Raw genomic sequence first — 20,463 nt, forward strand, 5'->3', positions numbered from 1 at the left:
TTGTACCACCGAGACCATGAACTTAGAGACAATGTGACCTTTGCCATTAACTTGTATAATTAGAATTCAATTAGTCCATAAAATAAGACCTCTTTCCAAACTAAAGGTTTAATTAGGTTTTAGTTTATAGGGTCCTGTGGCCAATGCTGAATGGGTCTCCTAAACCCAAACTGTTTTGGAGAATCTGAATCATCTGTACATATAATATATCTGTCAGGTGATTTCATAAAGCTGCTTTATCAGCTCCAAAAGAAACCACTCGTTCAGCCTGGTACAGCACTGTGCCTCCAACGCTGCCAGTGATAGCAAGGAATAAAAAATGCAATCTAAAATGGAACTATCAGAAAAGCCTCTCTGTAACGGCTTTATATCTGACAGAAAGCCGAGTGATCAGAACACTAAGGTTATTATTATTTTTGAAGTTTATGTAAACTTCCCATGAGATGACAGTTTTTATTCAGGTAGGTTTATTCTACGTGATGATTGTGAAATCATAGATCAGCTGCCTCAATTTTTTAAAAATTTCTTAAATAATGACTTAAAATATTTAAATGGAAAAAATGCTTTTCTTTTATACATAATTAGTACCTTACTACTATACATAATTAGTACCTTACTACAAGACAAAATAAAATTATCTGCTCCATAAAAAAAATCAGCTCCAATTTCTATGGTTAACAATATTACATTTTTAATGCCAGAAGCACAAGGTATTTTAATTAAAGGAACTGATTATCGTGATAAATAGCTCATTAAGCATACATGTAAATGTGAAAAAAGAATTAAACTTCAAAGGATGTATTTGCAAACGCAAGTGACAGTCATAACATGCTAGACACATGCAAAAGAAAAATCTGAAAATATTCACATTAAGATACAAGACAAATGTTAATTTTTTAGATTAACGTGCACCAACGTTCAAGCAAATTATGCAGCTAAAATGCTTGTCTATTAAACTAAAACTTAAAAAACAAATTCATCCCAACAGTTCCTTTGAAAAAGTTAAGCAAATTCTAACTAGATTAAAGGGCATTTATAACCACTGAAAATGTTTCAATACCTACAAAGCAAATTTGGTAAAGTAATACATCCAAATAGCCTCTATTTTAAAAATAAATTTATATCAACTCTCATTCTAAAACATCTCAATACTAAAATATTTCTACAGAGCTAGGTAGCAGGTTTTATCGTGGTATTTGCCACCATTTTATCTGGCTGTTATATAATCCCCTTGAAGTGATTTTGGGACAAATTTCTTGATACATTGTCAGATGTGTTTATATACATGGTTTTTTAATTTCTTCATTAGTAGTTTAAAATATTTTCTAAAATTTTAAAGATTTTTAAAATTGTCACAAATGTAAAATATATCAGGTTAATTATTGTACTTTGCTTCTTTATAGGACCCTTAAAAGTCCAAAAAAAAAAAATAGAACATTCAGTATTAAATGGTTTCTATCAAGGAAAAAAATGTAAAAGTCCCTTAACGAGAAAGTCATGGTAAAATTAATGCATGTATTCTCTGGAATTCAATTAATTCTTCCAGTTGAAACAATATTTACTCAGGATCCACTCTTTGCAAAACACTGGATGATGCATTATGAGGAAATCCAAAAGAAGCAGAAGGCATTCCTAAAGTCAGAATAACAACAAAGGCAAAAATGCTCTCCAGTGTGGTCAACAACTTTTGTCTATTAATTGTTGGGTACAGTGGGAAGAAAGCAGAAGTTTAAAAGAAACACTGTCTGCATTCCATGAATTTCTAATTCAGAGGTAGATCACCATGACGCACCCCTTAATTTTTCAACCCAGACATAGGTCTATATAATTAACAAAACACCAATTTCTGTTTAGCATGTGTTTTATTTTAAATCTTAGTTTGAGAAAAATCTAACTAAAGCTAAATGGGTGAAGGACTCTCAACTACAAAGTCCTCCTAATTTGGCATTCCTTAATGAACCAAAAACCCATGGGGCATCTTTCAACATACAGAGCTTGAATCCATGTCCTTTTTTACCTTCTGTTTTTCACTATACCTGTATTCCCTAGTTAGGCATGAGAAGTTTCTTTGACTTTGGCCTCCCAATAAAGTTACTAAAAGGTAAAATATTTTCCAGATTATCAAGAATAATAACTTACATTTATATAGCACTTTATAATTAAAGTCCCTGACATACATTCTCATTTAATACAAACAATCCAGTGAAGTTGTTAGGGGAGAAGGAAACAAACATTCCCCAAGTAGCAGCTACTGTTATCATCCTCATTTTACAGGTGAAGAAAATGAGGCAGAGGATAAGTGTCTTGCCCAGGGTCCCACAACTAGTAAGTGTCTGAGGCTGAATTTGAACTCAAATCTTCCTAATTCCAGACCCAAGAGCCTATCCACAGAGCCACCAGCTCTACAATAGGTAGAGATGTGAACAAGTATTTATTAAGCACCTATTATATGCAAGGCAATGTGCTAAGTGCCATACAGGTATTATCTCTTGTTATTAGGTATTTCAGCTACTGGGAAACACGTTTCCAGATAGAGAAACTTAAGGTTATCCTGTTAAATTAGTGGTGGCCCAGGACTCAGATGAAAGCATGTAACAACCAAGTGAGTATTCCCTAGAGTACGACTAGTTCTCTGCTACTTACATGTAAAAAATTTGAAAAATGTTCCAAAAGGGAATGAAAATGACTCCAGCACTAAGCTTGAGAAGAATTTTAAAAGGTAGATTAGATACCCTGAAGAAGAAAATGCTAAAGGACTAAAAAAATCATTTGCAGGAACACGAAGGACACTAAAGCCACCAAAGGGCAGTTATTATTAACTCTTTTCAATCTGCATGAAGAAAGTACAATGAAGAGTTTCATCAAAACCACAGCAGAAGCAGCCAGATGTTGTGTAATTGTAACAAATCTTGGTCTCACAGAAAAGGATATGCACCTCTCCCTCCCTTTGTTGGAGGTTGGGGGACCATGGGTGCAGAATGGTGTGTCCATATGTTGTCAGACACATATGTTGTCATTGCATTGGTGCTGCTTAACTGTTTTTCTTGGTTATAAATAGGGAATTCATTAGGTCAGTGGAAAGAGAGAGAATACAAATATATAGAAATGGTTGTGATGTTTAAAAAAAAAAGTGGCACTTTTTTTTTAAAGTCCATGAACTTTAAACCAGATAAAAAGTTAAAAAAATTTCACCCAAAAGAGGGTTAACAAGCACTCTTTCTTCAGACTATCTTTTTAAAACAGAATAAATCCTTATCTGACAAGGACGGTTCAAATGTGGCTCTGCCTGAAGAGAGACAAGAGGGGAAAAAAAACAACCAGATGACCTATCTAGGTTTGTTCCAGACCTAGATTTTAAAAGAAAGCATGGGCTTTTGGACACAAATATAGACAACAAATTCACTGTTCTCAATACTTCTGAAGTATTTTATTTTGTAGTATTACCCCCTCAAAAATACAAACTAAAAGAGAAAACCTTTTTTTTTTCTGCTTAACCCACAGAATTCGATTTGTAGGTTTAACTTTATCTTTGTAATATACTCTAAATTCAAAATTTATATTCAAACTATATTGTATCTTGATCTACAGCTTTGGTTTCAAGAAAACACACTTAAAATGATCTATAATTCTTTAAAAATTATTCCCAAAAATATGTTTAACATAATTGTACATGTATGTAACCTACATCATATTGCTTGCTGTCGTGGGGAGGGGAAAGGGAAGAGGGAGAAGAATTTGGGAATTCAAAATCTTATAAAAATTAATGTTGAAAACTATCTTTACACATAACTGGAAAAAATAAAACACAAATAAAACAAAACAAAACATACAGGAAACTGAAAAATTTTTTAAAAATTATTTCCAAGAGATACAGAAAAGTATCTCTACATACTCTACATACTCTAACTCCTGAAGTTTAGGGTCTTTTAAAATAGTAAAAGCTAAGAAAAGATACTAAGAAATATATGTATATAAAATATTTAGCAACTACTATGACATCCTATAATTTTGTTCTAATGCAGTACTTTCCTTTTACTTAAAGCCTTTAAAATTGGTTTAGTTTGAAGGTCTTCAAAATCATATTCTTTTTAAAAAATTGTAGTATCATTTTTAAATTCTAGACAGCAAAGTATTAATTGTGCAAGTTTCCCCAAGAGAAAAAACTGAAAACTGTTTTTTGGACTAATAAATACCAAAATTCTACTCATTATCAAGTTTCAGTGATTTGATGAGGGCAATATTTGCATATTTTAGTTCTTACTGAACTCTACATCTACATTATACTCTAGGACCAAATGAAACTGCTGACAGGCTCATTTGTAGAGTTACGTGATCTATCACTCTTAGTACAACTGTCAACGGCAGCAAGGTTACTGTTAACTTAACTTGTTGTTGTTATTCTTTTCAGGCCTGGCATTAGTTTGGGTTGTAGTTGAAGGCAAGGTTATTCTAACCACACCGCAGTGAAGAAACCAAAGCAGTTTTCATGGTAGGCCCATACCAGAACTACAAACTCTGGACACAGAGAAGGATGAACTGAGCTTTGGCTCATGTCTAAGTAATTGACTTTTTTTTACAGATTTTGTAATTGGAGATTCAGCACCGACTCGATCCAAAATGATGGCTTGCTCTAAGTCAGAAGCCCTGGGCAGCAGGGCTGAGGGGACAGAGGGCTGGATGAGGGCCTAGTCGCCTGCACTCTGAGCCTGGGATCATGGACAAATCATCTCACCTCTCAGAACCTCCATTCTTTATCTGTAAAGTTGGGAATGTCAAATTTATATGACCTACTTCTCAGGGTTGTTGTGAAGAATGTACAATGCAAACATTAAAACACTATATAAATGAATAGTTATTGTTATTAAAATGATAATCATTCTATTTACTAATCTTTAAAACACAGTTTACTATCAAAACCAAAATAACCTAGACACAAACTTGATAAAGCCTATGATATTTGATACCAAAGCTATGAGGTAAACAAAAGAAGTGCAGACCATGCAATGATTTTTCTCCATTTTTAATGTAACAAATTCATGATGTCATAATGAAGAGGACCACTTTTCAAAGCATGGAGTAGCAGAAAGGGTGACCAAAAGTAGCCCTTGTAGTCTAACTGCTTAAAATCCACACCCTTTCACCTTGTACGTGTGGAAGAAGAAAGAGTGGAATTGATAATCACTTCCACCTGGACCACTGCTTCTCTTTATCTGTTAAAGGCACGTATATCACCCCCATCAGAGGCTTCATCTTGACGCTGCCATCTTGTAGTTTGTCATACTGTTCCAGCATCTGGTTTCCACCTGCAGGACCAACTGGTAAAATCAATCTTCCACCAGGCTTCAACTGATCTATTAGCTAAAATAAAGTAAAAATAAAAACATCAGTTACCTATTTTGATATTAACAATCACCTTTAAAAACTATCCATTTACTATGCCTGTAAGCACACAACACAAACAACCTACTGAGGTTTTTTGTTGTTATTGTTGCTATTTTTAAACTATCCTTTTTTATACATTAGGGATTTAAGATAAATGGTTGTCAAGTGTACCAACCAATACCCTTTAGAGAAAAGCTAAATATCCTGTCACAAACTACAAAACTATATGTCTGTGAATCTCTAGGCAATGTAAGCACTGGATAGCTCATTTGAAGTACTCTGAGCTTTTAAGTATCTGAAGCCGACAGTCAGTTCTGGGGCCCCAAGATAAATGGGTATAGACAGAAAAGGTTGTTTAAATATAAAACTGACGCTGCCACAGAAATTCTAGGCCCCACACTATAATCTTCTAGAAAACTGGGCACCCAACAGAGTCTGATCAGATCAGAAAGGGGCAAGACAAAGGGAGACTATGAGACTCTCCTACTCTAAATTCTGCCCTTCCCTCCATTTTTACTGAAGAAAAACTTCTGAAAAGACCAAGAAAATATGGCAGAAAGTAAATTCAGAAGAGGAGTTTTTAACCTTTTTTATGTCATGGATGCCTTTGACAGTTTGGTAAAGATTACAAACCCCCTTTTTCATAATAATGTTTTTAAATGTATAGAACACAATACCAAGGATTATAATGGTAACTAATTATGTAGAAATGCCGTTGTCAACATATTAAAACAGATCCCAAGTTCAGAACACCTACTTTATACTATGTGCCTCAAATTCCAAAGGGATAAACTAGCTAAATATGAAACATCATATTAAAAATAAGATGGAAGATCATATATTTTACAAGTATGATTAGAAGAAAAATATAAAACCAGATAAGGGATAATGGATATTGTAAAAGACAGAACAGACAATTTTGATCATATCAAATGAGAAGACACAGCCTGGCCTAACAGACAGAGACCTGGCCTTGGGGTCAGAGAGTTGGGTGGCTGTGCAACCACTGGCATTTCACATAACTATGCTTCAGGCCACTCTCTAACAGGACCAGTTGCAAACAAGTTGTAATTTGTACCAATGGATAGAGTTTCTTCACTGGGATTAAATCTGGATTAAATCAAATTCTGGCAGAGCCATGCTGCGCCCCCCCCCCCCCCCAAAAAAACAACTTTTTGTTTGTGTGTTTACATAAAATCTATGCGGCCAAAAGAAAAAAGTTAAGGATTAGGAGAAAAAAATCTTTGCATTAAACATCCAGTAAAAAGCCTCACATCTAAGTTCTATAGAGAATGAACACATGCATGACTAAGTCATTCTCCAATAGTAGAGTCATCAAAGGATATAAACAGTTTTCAAAAGAAATTCTGTGAATCACCATATGTAAAAAAAAAACAACAAAACTTTAGAAGACTTTAGTCACAAGAGAAATACAATTTAAAATACTAGATGTACTACCTTACATCTGAAAGATGGAAGTATTTGATGCTGAGGCTGTGGGAAGATAAAACATACTAATAAACTGTTGGCAGACTATTCAATTAGTGAAACTGTTCAGGAAACAGTCTGGAATTATGGAAGAAAAGTTCATTAAACTGTTCATACCCTCTGAACTAGAGACACTCCACCCCTTGTCACAGGAAGTGAGTGACTACAAGGTCCCAAATATAACAAAATATTCATAGCAATACTATGCAATAGCAAAAAGAAATAGATCACATTATGCACCCATCTGGGGGGAATGGTTGAACAAACTGTGATATAGTTATGTAACGGAATATTACTGTACTATAAGGAACCACGACTATGAAAACGTCAGAAAAATATGAGACCTGCTAGAATCAATACAGGACAGAGGTAGCAGAACAAAAAGAACAATACACACAATGACTGCAAATAATGTGAATAAAGTCAACACTAGAAGGCAGCAAGAATTTAAGTCAAATATAATGGAAAATGCTGGTTCCGTTACTTCCCTCACATAGCCACCACTTCTAGTTCAAGCCCTCATCAGCTCTCATCAGACCTACTGAAACAACCTCTTCTTCAGTATCCACGCTTCCAGGCTTTCCTCTTTCAAAACCACAATCTAGATGTCAAATTATTAATATTCCCAAGACGGGTCTGACTATGCCTCCAGAGCTTCATCACAACTGTTTCAAATTTATTTCCCATCATCCTCCTTCACACACTATGTTATAGCCAAACAGGTATAGATGCTGTTCCCCATTTCCTGTTGCACAGGCTGTCTCCTGCATTTCTGGAATTCTTTCTCTCCTCAATTCCACTTCGTGGAATCCCTAATTCTATTCAAGGTTCAACTCAAGTGCCACCTCCTATTCAAGTACTTTCCCAGTTCCCCAGTTATCATTTCCCTCCTCTAGGCTCCCAAATTACTTGGTATATATTTTGTTTTTATGTATCTGTGCAACCCATATTGTTTCCCCCAAGCAGAATGTAAACTCCTTGAGGACAGGGAACATTTTTATTTTACTTTTGGGTCCCCCCCAGCACTTAGCACTGTGCTTTGAACACAGTAGATACTTAATGTTTATTGATTTGAGCTGAAAAAATGAAATGATCATTACCTCTTAGTATAAAGACTGCACATAAAAATATGATCTCTCTACATGCTTTCCCCCTGTTAATCATCTCCTATTTACCCTGTGTATTTATACTGTGTTTAGCTTACTTTGTATACATTTGTCTGCATGCTGTTTCCTCCATTAGAGGAAGCTCTCTGAAGGCAGGGATGGTCTTTTGCCTCTTTGTGTATCCCTAGCTGGGGATGTTTATTGATTGATTGATGAAGCAATCATAGGTGTAAATGAACAATATGAAACAAAGGGAACAACTCTTCTTATACAACTAGACAATTTTTATCACTTCAACACAGTACATTTTGATTCATTCATCAAATACAGTACTTAATGAGTATTTACTACGAGGCAAGTCACTTTTGAGTAATATATATGTAAGTACAACATAGTCCCTTTCCTCAAGGAACTATACATACATCCAGATAACCTCCCATAAACCCTAAATTTTCTATAATTATACCACTGATTCTTTCATACTTTCTAAAATCCTCATTTCAAGTGCGTTTTTGCCACCTTTTTCTTCACTAAACTGTTTATTTAGAGACAGCCGGTGGCGCAACAGACAGAGCATTAGGCCTGGAGTCAGAAAGACCTGAGTTCAAACTGGGCCTCAGATACTCTCTGTGACTCTGGCAAGTCATTTAACCTCTGTTTGCTTCAATTTCTTCAACTATAAAATGGGAATAATAATAGCACCTACTACCTCCTCCAAGGGTTGTTGTGAAGATCAAATGAGATAACATTTATAAAAAACTCTTAGTACATACCTGGCGCTTGGCACAGAGTAGGTGCTATATAAATGCACCAATTAAATAAATCCTTTATTTAACTGCAATTATTATTAAGGGGCACTATGAATAGAAAGGCAAAAAGGCAACAGTCCCTGCCCTCAAGGAGTTTGTAATTTATTGAAGGAGGGGAATGACATGAACACAGAAAACGAAATTCAAACTATTTACAAAACAACTTCTGGAGGTTGTTGTTGCTGTTCAGTGGATAGAGTGGCAAGCCTGGAGTGAGGAAGACTCATCTTCCTGAGTTCAACTCTGGCCTCAGACACCTACTAGCTGTGTGACCCAGGGCAAGTCACTTCACCCTGTTTGCCTCAGTTTCCTCACCTATAAAATAAGTTGGAGAGAAAAATGGCAAACCACTTCAGTATCTTTGCCAAGAAAACCCCAAATAGGGTCACGAAGAGTGGGACAAAACTGAAACAATGGAACAGCAACTAGAGCCAGGATAGGGACTGCCCCAGCACCCTAAGGAGGTTGGTCTAGGACTATTCATTGGTCCCTTCTCCCTCCCCCAAAAAAGTGATTGAGAACTATATATCAAACCACTGAAGACATCTAAAGACCTGTATTACTCAATTTTGGAATTTATATTGACTATCAACAAAACTAAATTTAAAAGGTAATTAGACTAAATAAAGCCCCAGTTGTAAAGGTGGATAATTTGTGGTGCTGCCTCAGAAGAGGATAAACCCAGGATATTTTTGGCACTTCTCTACAAAATCTAATCAGCTGCTCTTGGAATTCTACAGTGTATTACATTGTTCAAATTCACAGACCCAGAAGGTTAGGATTGGAACAAGATAAGAAAACTGAGATGCAAAGAGAAATGACTTGCCCAAGGTTACTTAGTGGCCAAATTCATATTCAAATTCAGGTCTCTTGATTCTCAAACTAATGATCTTTCTAGTACACCACAATTAAGTACTAAGACAAATCAACTGCACATAAAGGAGTGGATCATATTATACTGAAGATATTTTTTCAGTCTTCAAATAACCTTCTGTTGGGTATACAGGACTACCTCAAATCATATGTAATTCAAACCTTATCCACCACGGTAAAGTATAATTGAGAACTGTGACTATGAGTATTATCAATGTTTATTTAATGTTATTAAACAGTAGCATTTAAACCCCTAGTAGAATAAATATTTCCCCCAACCATGTCTGATTTACTCCTCCAATGCCTTTTTGTTAATGGATACCTACAATACTTCTCCCCCTCTCCTTTTGGCCTGTCTACCCATGAAGGTACAATTCAAGTTCCTCTTCCTCCTCCCTCCATCAAGTCTCTAGTAACCAGCCCAAAGGAATATTTTTCCTCTGTTTGCCTATAGCACTTACTGTCCATGGCCCTTAGCTGACACACAAATATTTATTACACATTCATCACGTGAAGAGCTAGCCTAGTATGGTGGATAGAGTTGGCCTCAAAATCAGGACCACCTGAGGTCAAGATCTACCTCTAAAAATTCCAAGCTGTGTGACCCTTAGAAAGTCACTCAACTTCTCAGTGTCCTAGGGCAACTCACTAAGACTTTAGGTAACAGAATTGCTGACAACAATCCCCTCACAGGGGAAACTCCCTTAGCACTGAAATTACAGGCCTGAACAAAAAAGAAATTCATAGCACTGTTTCAGGGGCTGGAAATACAAAGCCAAAGACAAAACCACAACAGTCTCTGTCCACAAGCACTTTACATTCCTCTGGGGTAAAACAACGTATGTAATATAAGTAAATAAAGATTCAAATAAAAATTCAAGAGCTCCTGTGGAACAAAAATTCATCACCTACAACAAAACTGTAAGTGATAAACCTCCTTAAGTCCAGCTAGCTTGGTCTTCAGATGATAAACAGATAGACAATAACCTAATTAAAATAAAAGAAACAAAAACAAAAGACTTACTGCTTGGGGCACAACTGGAGCTGCAGCTCCTACGTGAATAGCATCATAGGGAGCTTCTTCAGAGTATCCCAATCTTCCATCACCCACTGGAAGAAAGAACAGTTCCATTTTAAAATCTATACAAAGAAAATAAACTATAACAATAAGCTACATATTTGGTATATGTGGTATGATTTTTAAATAGATCAAAATTGGGGGTGAGGGGAAGCTCCTCCCCTTACCAAAACAGCATCTCCTATATTAAAACCAAATATATCAGAAGGAATTTTTAAGTTTCAGTTCAAAGTAGCTATCACCAGACCTTTCTTTTGCATCAAAAATGTTAACAGGAGTTAGCACATGTTGAAAATTAGCTGATTTTAAATTTATTTTAAAATGTACGTTTTGTTGACAAAATAGTAACTCAACTCTCCTATGACTAACAAGTACATATCCATTTTCATCTTCTGCTTTCTCTGCATAATGTGGAACGCCATTCAATTTTCTTTATTGCTATCTTCAACCTTATATCTTTGCCCAGTCCCTCTCCCCCAAAATAAAACCGAATGTTAACAACCACTGTCTCTGAAATGAATACTTATCAATTTAGGCCATAAGTTCCTGCAACATATAGTGAAGAATATTGTTAAATGGACTGAAGGAAGTGTTTACCTTTTTAATTCTAAAAACCAGGATCTGTCCATCACAGGACATAGTTTAATACCTTCTCCTGAAAAATTAGCAATGTTTATTCTGGTAACAGTGACTAACAAATGCTTGATAATGACTTGCTATCCTTCTGGTTCAGACTGTCATCCTTCGCTATCCCTCCTCCCACAGCAAGTCTAATAATCATTAAACAGCTTCTGAAATTCTAACTCTTCCCAAATAAGTCAGAGAAAAATCACTTCCCTACACCCTTGTCATCTCAAGAGATAATGCCCAGGGTAATAGTTTCCAGTTTCTAACCCACTGCTTTACCTTTCCAGCCCCAAATTCAGTTGCTCTTTCTATATTTTGATGACTCCACCTTAAATTCAGGTTTATGTTTGATGTTTTTATCCTGTTTGCTTTCTGTTCTGTACACGTGCATTTTGTGTCTCAGATTACAAGATCTACATGGTTCCTTTTGTATATCACTATCATAATGCATAGAGAATTAGGTGTTGAGTAAATATTTTTGATGATGAATCTGATATACACATCTAAGGTTTTGAATCCATATTGCTGCATAAATCTAATGATTAAAGATCTCAACGATTAAAAATCTCAAAGAATGACAATCTTGTCCTTCTTTTAGAACAATATTTTTTTGAAAAAAATATTTTTTCTAATGATAAGCCATTTGTGTGGAGTAATGAAGTTAAAGACACTACGCTTCCATTGGTTCCTTGCCCCTGAACAAGTGGTTTCCAATAGTATATTTGTATTCATTCAATAACAAACATTAAGAATATTTCAATTACCAAACAGTACCAGGCATGGGCCAAATAATGCCATTAACTGGCTCCAAGAAAAGTTTAGACACAACATCATGGGAGTCAATTACATAAAAATAAAACTAAGTGGACAGAGCCAGAACCACTCTAACAAGGAAGACAAAGCAGGAGTCAGAGTCATTCAGGGAAAGAAACCTAACAACGTAACATCATAGGATTTAGAGATGAATGGGACCTAGACAATTGGAATTTAGGATAATAGGTGTAGTTATGTGTTAATGATGTTACTGCATAACAGTGTTCAATGTTATTCAGAGTATGATGGCAATTATGTTTTTCTTCAAACAAGGGTGGGACAAAAAGACCACATAACCACAGAATCATAGATTTAGAGCTCAAAGAGCCCACAGAGATTATTGAATCCAACCCCTTCATTTTACAGACAAAAAAACTGAGGCCCATAGGAGTTAAGTGACTTGCCCAGGGTCACACAGCTAGTGTCTGAGGCAAGATTCAAACCCAGACCATCTTCCTGACTTGGGTGCAGCACTATATCCACTACACCAAAATACCTCTCAAGAAGTATAGAATTAAGTCTTCAAGAAGGACACAATCAAGGGAAACAATGGCAGATGAATTACTCTTGTTTAAATAACAGAACTCGACCTGACTAAATACTAGTGCTTATTCTGTCCTTAGTCTCTGCTGCCCACTAGCAAAATCATGGAAATTCCTAATTTTTTTACTTTAGGAAAACATGACCAAAACTAGATTGAAAAGACAATTAAAAGACAGTCATTATATAACTTGCCATTAAAACTAAACTGAATGCTTTAAACAAGGGTAAGAAGAATTTTTCCCCTCTCTAAATTTATATATATAAACTTTCCAATCCCACAGTAAATTTTATTTCAAAAATTCTACTTGCCTTAAATGTTAATAAATTTGGAGTTACAGTAATTATAAAAATATTTATTAAGTTTCTCTTACACTTACCAACCAGTTTGACTCGTCCTGAAGACAAAAATGTTGGATCATCCTTTTTGACGTTACTTATTGAGTCATCTACTAACTCCTTGATATGATCAATTCCTATGACTTTTCCAGTAGCACCAACCTGAAAAAAGTCATTTGGTAGCTTATTGCATTTTTGGTTCTCTTGAAATGTGAATAATGTATTTCCTTATCTAAAAATTGTCACTGTTGTGAGAAAAAGTTTTTCTAGGACAAAGAAAAACTTCACAGCATTTTTGTACATATGATTTATCAACTACCTGACTCAATCTTTCTCATGGTCAACTTCTCTAAGAAATGATGCTCTATTTTTTTTTAAAGCAATGAAATACCTTTGATTAAATCAAAAATTTCAAATGTACAAAGTTATTTTCTTCTATTTCAATTCTGAGTACAACATATGGTGATACTCAAAAAAAATTGCACTGTCCAGCATTAAAGTGGCAAATGATTATTTACTTCTATTGGACCTTGCTTCGTTTAAGAACTGCATTTAAATACTATAATAGTACACAAATAAATTTCAATTACTGAAAGAAAATGCCCAAAACCCATTCAGACTCCAAAGAACCCAGCAGAGCAAGTAACACGGAGCCCTTATTTTCCAATCTTCCTGCCTATATTCTACCTTTTTTCTCGCCCTCTCTTCCTACCTAACCCACACTCACTCCCCTCTTCCATGGAAGGGAATGTGGACTCCCCATTCTTTCTAGACTCTCATACTTATATCCTTCTTCTCAGTCTAAGTAGACCAAAATCCTCAAAGTAAACATTATTGTAAGAATAGAACAGGACTTCTATTCCATAAATGCTTACAGTCCAATCTCTACAGATGAGTGAGAAAAGGAACAAGCCATCTGCATATAAAAGGTAAAGCAAAATCTGTCAAGATATTTTTTTCTCCTGTTATTTGGCTTACTGTTAAGGTAAGCTTTGCCCTTATTCCTATTACTTCTTTTTTTTTTTCCCTTGCTTTTTGGTGAGGCAATGGGGGTTAAGTGACTTGCCCAGGGTCACACAGCTAGTGAGTATTAAGTGTCTGAGGCCGCATTTGAACTCAGGTCCTCCTGATTCCAAGGCTGGAGCTCTATTCACTGCGCCATCTAGCTGCCCCTATTCCTATTACTTCTACTGCTAGGCAGAATTTTCAAGAAAATCAACAGGACTAACTATTCTAAAAGTTCCAGTTCTGAACATTTTAAGAATATGCTATTATTAACAAGTCAAAAAAGTAATAAACTACTGGTCACCACACATTTGACTAAAGAACTTCTTTTAAGATATACTAACAATTAAGGCTAGAGTCAAGAAGATCCCACAAAGAGGCTTTCTCTTTTATAAATGCTGCCTACACTCAGATTTTGCTTTTTTGATGGCAGCTAGAGTTGAAACAACAAGAGAAAAATATCTCTATGGGGGGAAGCTAGGTGGCGAAGTGGACAGAGAACTGGCCTTGGAGTCTGAAGGACCTGAGTTCAAATCCGGCCTCAGACACACAACACTCACTAGCTGTGTGACCCTGGGCAAGTCACTTAACCCCACTGCCTAACCAAAAAAAACAAAAACAAAAATATCTCTATGTAGGTTACCCACTTCGCCATAACGATTCCAGTCACCCAGATAATCTTATAACACTTTTCTATACATATAAAGCACCACCATAGAGTGAATAGAGACCATGAAGACTTGGGTCCAAATCCTGCCTGTGATGCACACTGGCTGTGTGATCCAGGGACAAGTCACTTTACCTCTCAAGACTCTCACTAATTCTCTCAGACCATGGTGGCAGAGAAGGTACTGACCTACACTGACAGAGAAATTCCTTGCCAGGAACTTCCTGGTGATTGCTCACCAATGTTTGATTTCCTCACCAATGAAATCACAGGTCCAATCCCTATTAAAGTCATTATTAATGGGTTAACAGAGAGAGAATATAAACCCCAAATTAAGTTAAGCCCCAAGATCTAGGAAATGAAGGTCAGAAAGACTGAAGTTAAAGACATATTACAGAGGTAAATTAAGGTGCTTCGTTAGATGTCAGTCAACGCAATGCAAATTTACCTCTAAGCTGGTGACCATGCTGGAATGTCGTGCATAAACAAAATTTTGGTGCCCACCCCTCCAAGAAGTATAGAAAAAGTAAAGTAAGGCTATTATCAGTATTTTCCAGCATTATCCAGAAAAGGGGATGTCCTGAATGGCCCAGAAATATTCTATTCTGTTTGGCAAGTATATGGTCATATATGGCTAGAGGAAAGAAAAAGAACTCACAAAGACACAGGAGCTTGATGATAACATTCCTTAAAAACCATACAACCCTTAATTCTATATTCATCAAGCAATGTTCTGATTATAATCTGTATTTCAATGTAAAGTTCTCTACTGATGAAGAGAATGTGTGTCTGGTTGCATACCAGTCTTTCTGGTAGTTATTCAGTGGTTATAAATTAATTGGCATTTTGATTTGTAAATTTTTTGTAGTGTTGGTTAGTATGTATCCACTGACCTCTGGAAGAACAAGCAAAAGATTCTGGACCAGCAAGGCTAAAAGACCAAACCATCACACCACCAACATACACTATTTTAGTAGGCACTCATCTCAAAGAGAAGACAGCTACCTTCATCCATTACCACTATATTTCTTTAAAAGTTAGGATATATTTTCATGAGTTTTTGTTCTACTACCCTCATTAGTGTTTAGATCTTTGAGGATAAAAAGCACAATCCGTGTAGTTCCCCCACAATACTTCACACATAGTAAAAATTTTCACGTATGCATAAAACTTTACAAATGCATATTTTAATTAAAACTGTTAACACATAAATACATTGTTGAGGTTCTAGACTTTCACTGGATTCTTATCTGAATGCCAACTCAGAATACAGAGTTAACTGAATTACCAAAGGCTATGCCAACAAAGCACAAAACCCAGAAAAACAGAACCAAGTGAAAAGGCGTGCTGCCATCCAAGGGACAGCCTAAGCTCAGAGTGGATCATCAACAGAAGGTTTACCATTGGCAATGAATATTTTTGGCAAAAAACTTAGGAAAACAGTTTCCTGTGGCATTTAGGGACTGTGCTATGCACACTGAGGAATACCAAAATGAAATCACTTAAGTAGCTTTATTATTAAAGTCCAGGGTCAGCACAAAAACATATCTCTTACCATACGGGCAAAGCATGCAGTAAGAATTCCACTTCCAGAACCAACATCGAGAGCTTTGGCTCCATCATGCAACTGATCAAACAGAAGTTCTAGAGCATATGCATGCTAAGAAAGAAAAACGGAGAAAATGCTGAAATGTAATTACAATTCATTTTATTTGTTTTTTCCTCACAGCTCTAAAGATATCATGCAAATAGGTTTCAAATAAAATTGGTCAATTTTCTTATTAAGATAATAATAGAATGTATTTCTCTCTCTTTTTTTTTTTTTTAACACATTTTCGGGTTTTTTTATATGTTTTGTTTTTACATTACAAAACATCCTGAGATTACTCCCATTTTGTGAGAGGTCTCTTATAACAAGTAAAAAAGTTAAGTAAAACTAATAATATAGTGACCACAACTGAAAGTTCATGTGACATTTTTCTTCTGTAGCCTATCCCTACTTCTTTATTTTTAAAAATTAATTTTTTTTTAATTAATAGAAATCTATTTTCTTGCCCTTCCATCCCCAACCCCATTGAAAAGAAAAAGAAAATAAGCAGATTTCTTATAGTAAACACAGCAAAATACATTCCACCAACAGTTCTACACAAAAATATATCTCATCCCAAATCCAGCACTTCTCTGTGATAGCTTATTTCATCATTGATCCTCTACAATCATGAATGGTCATTTAATTGATCACAATTTTTATAGCTTTCAAAGTTGTTTGTCTTCATAGTGGTGTTGTTATATAAATTATTCTTCTGGTTCAGCTCATTTAATTCTTCATTGATTTATAAAAGACCTCAAAATTGTTTATTTGTATAATACTGATGTTATTTTTCTCATCTTTGTACTAAGTATATAATCTTCATTCAGTTATTTGAAAACAAAGGGATTGGGTCATTTCAGTTCTATGGTTTGTATAGTACTTCTAAAATATGTGCATGAAGTAAATGTGTATACATATTACATATAAATATATAGAGAGAATGCAATTACTGTATCGGTTATAAATTGTTCACATGAAAAGCACTTTCTTCATGTGAAAATTTGTGACTAGAAACATTTCGGAAGTTTTCAGTAAACTATTAAACATTTATTATTTAAGGAAAAAAAGGGAGTCAAGTCAACAAGGATTTTACTAAGTGCTTATCATGTGTCAGGCACAATGCTAAGCACTGAATTTAAAAGAAAGACAAAAACATGATCTTTGCCCCTGAGGAGCTCATATGCTAATGGGGAAAATAACACGTAAACAACTAAGTACATACAAGAGATATAGAGTAAATGGAAGGCAGTCTGAAAAGGGAAGGCATTAGCACCTAGGAAGACTTGGAAAAACATCCTACAACAGATGGGGTTTTTACTAAAATCAGAAAAACTAAGAGGCAGTGGTGAGGGGACAGAGCATTTCAAGAATGGGGGTCAGCCAGTAAAAAAAATCAAGAAAATGGGAGATGAATTATTATATCCAAAGAGTTGCAAGTAAACCAGTGTCACTGGATTACAGAGTGTACGGAGAGCAAAGTATAAGAAGCCTTGAAATGTAGGAAGGGATCCGGTTACAAAGGTCTTAGAATGACAAAGGAATTTATAGTTGATCTTGTAGGTAGTAGGAAGCTACTGAAACTCCATAAGCAGGGAAATGACACCTTAGAAAAAAATCACCTTAATACAAGTACAGAAAATGGACTGGAGTAAGAAGAGACACGAGGCAGGGAGACCAGTTAGAAGACTACTGTAACAGTTCAGATACGAAGCCTGAACTAGGGCTGTGGCTATGTGACTGGAGAGAAGGACAGCTAGATGATAGAACCGATAAGATTAACTAGTGGCCATGTGGGTGAGAGTAAGGAGTTGAGAAGGACACAGAATGTAAGCCTAAGAAAGTTTCTTTGACAGCAATAAGGAAGTTCAGAAGAGGAAAGGGTTTAGGGGAAAAGATAACGAGTTCTGTTTTGGAAATGGTGAATTTGGGACATCCAAATTTGAAATGTCCAGAAGGCCACTGATGATGTGAGACTGGAGCTTAGGAGAGGGATTAAGTTTAGATACAGAGATTGGGATTTATTTGCAGAGAGGATAAATTAACCTAATGAAATAACCAGATGAGACAGTATAGAGTGAAAAGAAAAGAGGACCCTAGGACAGAGCCTTGGAGATCAACCACAATCAGCAGATGTGACGTGTATGAAGAGGCAGCAAAAAAAAAAAAAAAAAAAAAAAAAAGACTATGAAGTAACAGTGAGACAAGTAAGAAGAAAACCAGAAGAGAGCAGTATCAGGAAAGTCTGCGGAGGAAAGAGTATCCAGGAGGAGCTGGTGATCAATAATACCAAAAACTGTAGAGAGGTCAAGGATGAGGAATGAGAAAAGGTCATTAGATTTGTCAAGACCACAGATAACTTTGGAGAGGGCTATTTTAGTTGAATGATGGAGTAAGAAGCCAGACTGCTGAGGCTCTGGAAGTGAAAAGAAAGCAAGTAGAGGCACCACTTGTGAGCAGCTTTCTCAAGGAGTTTAGCCATGAAAAAGAGAAAAGATATAGGATTATAGATAATCAGAACGATAGCATCTAAGGAGGATGCTTAAGGATGGGGGAGACATATTCAGGAGTTCTGCATCCTGGCCTCCCCTATTTCCTCAAAAGTATTTACTCACTGCTATTTATATAAGATTAGTATCTATTCAATTAACAAAAATCTAATATACCTTAGCTGCAGTCAAAAGAGCCATAAACAAAAACCTGTAGACACCATTCTTCTTAGAACTTTAGGGACATTAATGATGGCCCATGTCCATAATTTTCTTTTTTGTTTTGTTTTTCATAATTTTCAGTAAGCATAAAAGAATACGTGTGGTGACATGTCTTAAATGATAGAAATCTAGCCTCAAAGTCAGAAGCCTTGGGTCACAAGTGAGCCTTATGACCTTGGGCAGCAAGTCATTAAGTTGCAGAGAAGGTGTTGATCTGCACTGAAAGGGGGTAGGGTGTAGGGGGTGGGGGGTGTGGTCCTTACCCAGGAATTTCCTATAATAACAAAATCACAGGTCTAGTACTTATTCCTATGTCTATAAAAGAGTATAAAATAATTTCAATTTAAATTAAACCTTAGATTTCTCATTTTCAATATATTTGTTTGATAAATTTTGTGTTCATGATAGGTGTTCAATAAATACCTGTTAGCTGATTATGCCACTACTGGATGAATGGCACATAATCACATATTTTGGTTCATTTTCTCTGTGTTTTGAAATGACATTTGGGCATATTGCCTGAGAATCACATAATAAGAAAATCAATGAAGTTCAAGTTAACAGATTCCAAGCGACAAAATGCCACAAAAAAAAATATGGGCTTTACAAGTAGGGACACTTTATTAGTTAACGATGCCACAAAAGTTTCAGAGGTACTGGGTTTTTAAAATACAACTGAAGAATATAAGAAGGCATAGAAATGAAAGAAAAATTACATCTTGCTTTACTGAGACCTCAAAATCACAGGGCTATATTTAAGACTATGACAAAAAACAGGATTACACCAAAACATTTCCAAAAGAAACCTTACGAAATTCTCTCTTTTAATGAGAATAATAAACATATGCCAAAATTTTAAATTTATTTTAAAACAATTCAGGGCAAAATAATAGTACTAGCAGGTAATTAATTTTTTTCCATTAACAGATCACTCAATAAAAACAAATAATTAAAAAGAGATCATATGTACCCTTACCCAGTAGGGTAGTAGGGTCCAAGAGCTAGACACTAAGCCTTTCCCTAAGAAAATATTACAACTCTCCCATGCTGAAAAGCAGGCATGTCTGGGCATTTCCTTTTATATACTCCTTGAGTTCCTTAGCTAACTTTTAAATTTTGCCAATATTCCTACTTCTGTCTTTAAACATAAGGGATGAGTATATGGACTTTATCTTTAAATTGAGGTACTGTTCCAACCTAAAATGTTCACTAAGGATCATAATAGCAATTGTTCTAAAATGCTTTAAACACACACACACACACACACACACACACACACACACACACACACATCCCGACTATCTCCAAACAATAAATTATGTAAGTTTTTGCATGAGTGCTAAAACCAAAAGTTCTAATAACTTATTTTTTTAAATAGTAATGCGATATTATTAACGTTGTAACAATAAGAAATAAGTATAATTTTCATGTAAACAA

The 20,463-nt window shown here is 35.5% G+C and overlaps 1 protein-coding gene across 2 annotated transcripts in view; it reads right to left on the reverse strand.

The window, feature by feature from the left end:
- Positions 1-20,463, reverse strand: part of PCMT1 (protein-L-isoaspartate (D-aspartate) O-methyltransferase) — a 40,945-nt gene that overhangs the window by 1,120 nt on the left and 19,362 nt on the right. Inside the window, exons 4-7 of one of the 2 annotated variants that reach the window (XM_027857979.1) lie at positions 16,283-16,387; positions 13,097-13,217; positions 10,683-10,768; positions 5,189-5,358 (exon numbers count right to left, since the gene is read on the reverse strand). In XM_027857979.1, the coding sequence (XP_027713780.1) occupies positions 5,189-5,358; positions 10,683-10,768; positions 13,097-13,217; positions 16,283-16,387 (482 nt within the window). Of the gene's footprint in view, positions 1-5,141; positions 5,359-10,682; positions 10,769-13,096; positions 13,218-16,282; positions 16,388-20,463 lie in introns of both variants that reach the window. The other variant, XM_027857980.1, reaches the window with a different exon arrangement.

This window comes from Vombatus ursinus, unplaced genomic scaffold (genome assembly GCF_900497805.2).
Source record: "Vombatus ursinus unplaced genomic scaffold, bare-nosed wombat genome assembly UNPS02012602.1, whole genome shotgun sequence".
In the NCBI taxonomy this organism is placed as follows: domain Eukaryota; kingdom Metazoa; phylum Chordata; class Mammalia; order Diprotodontia; family Vombatidae; genus Vombatus; species Vombatus ursinus.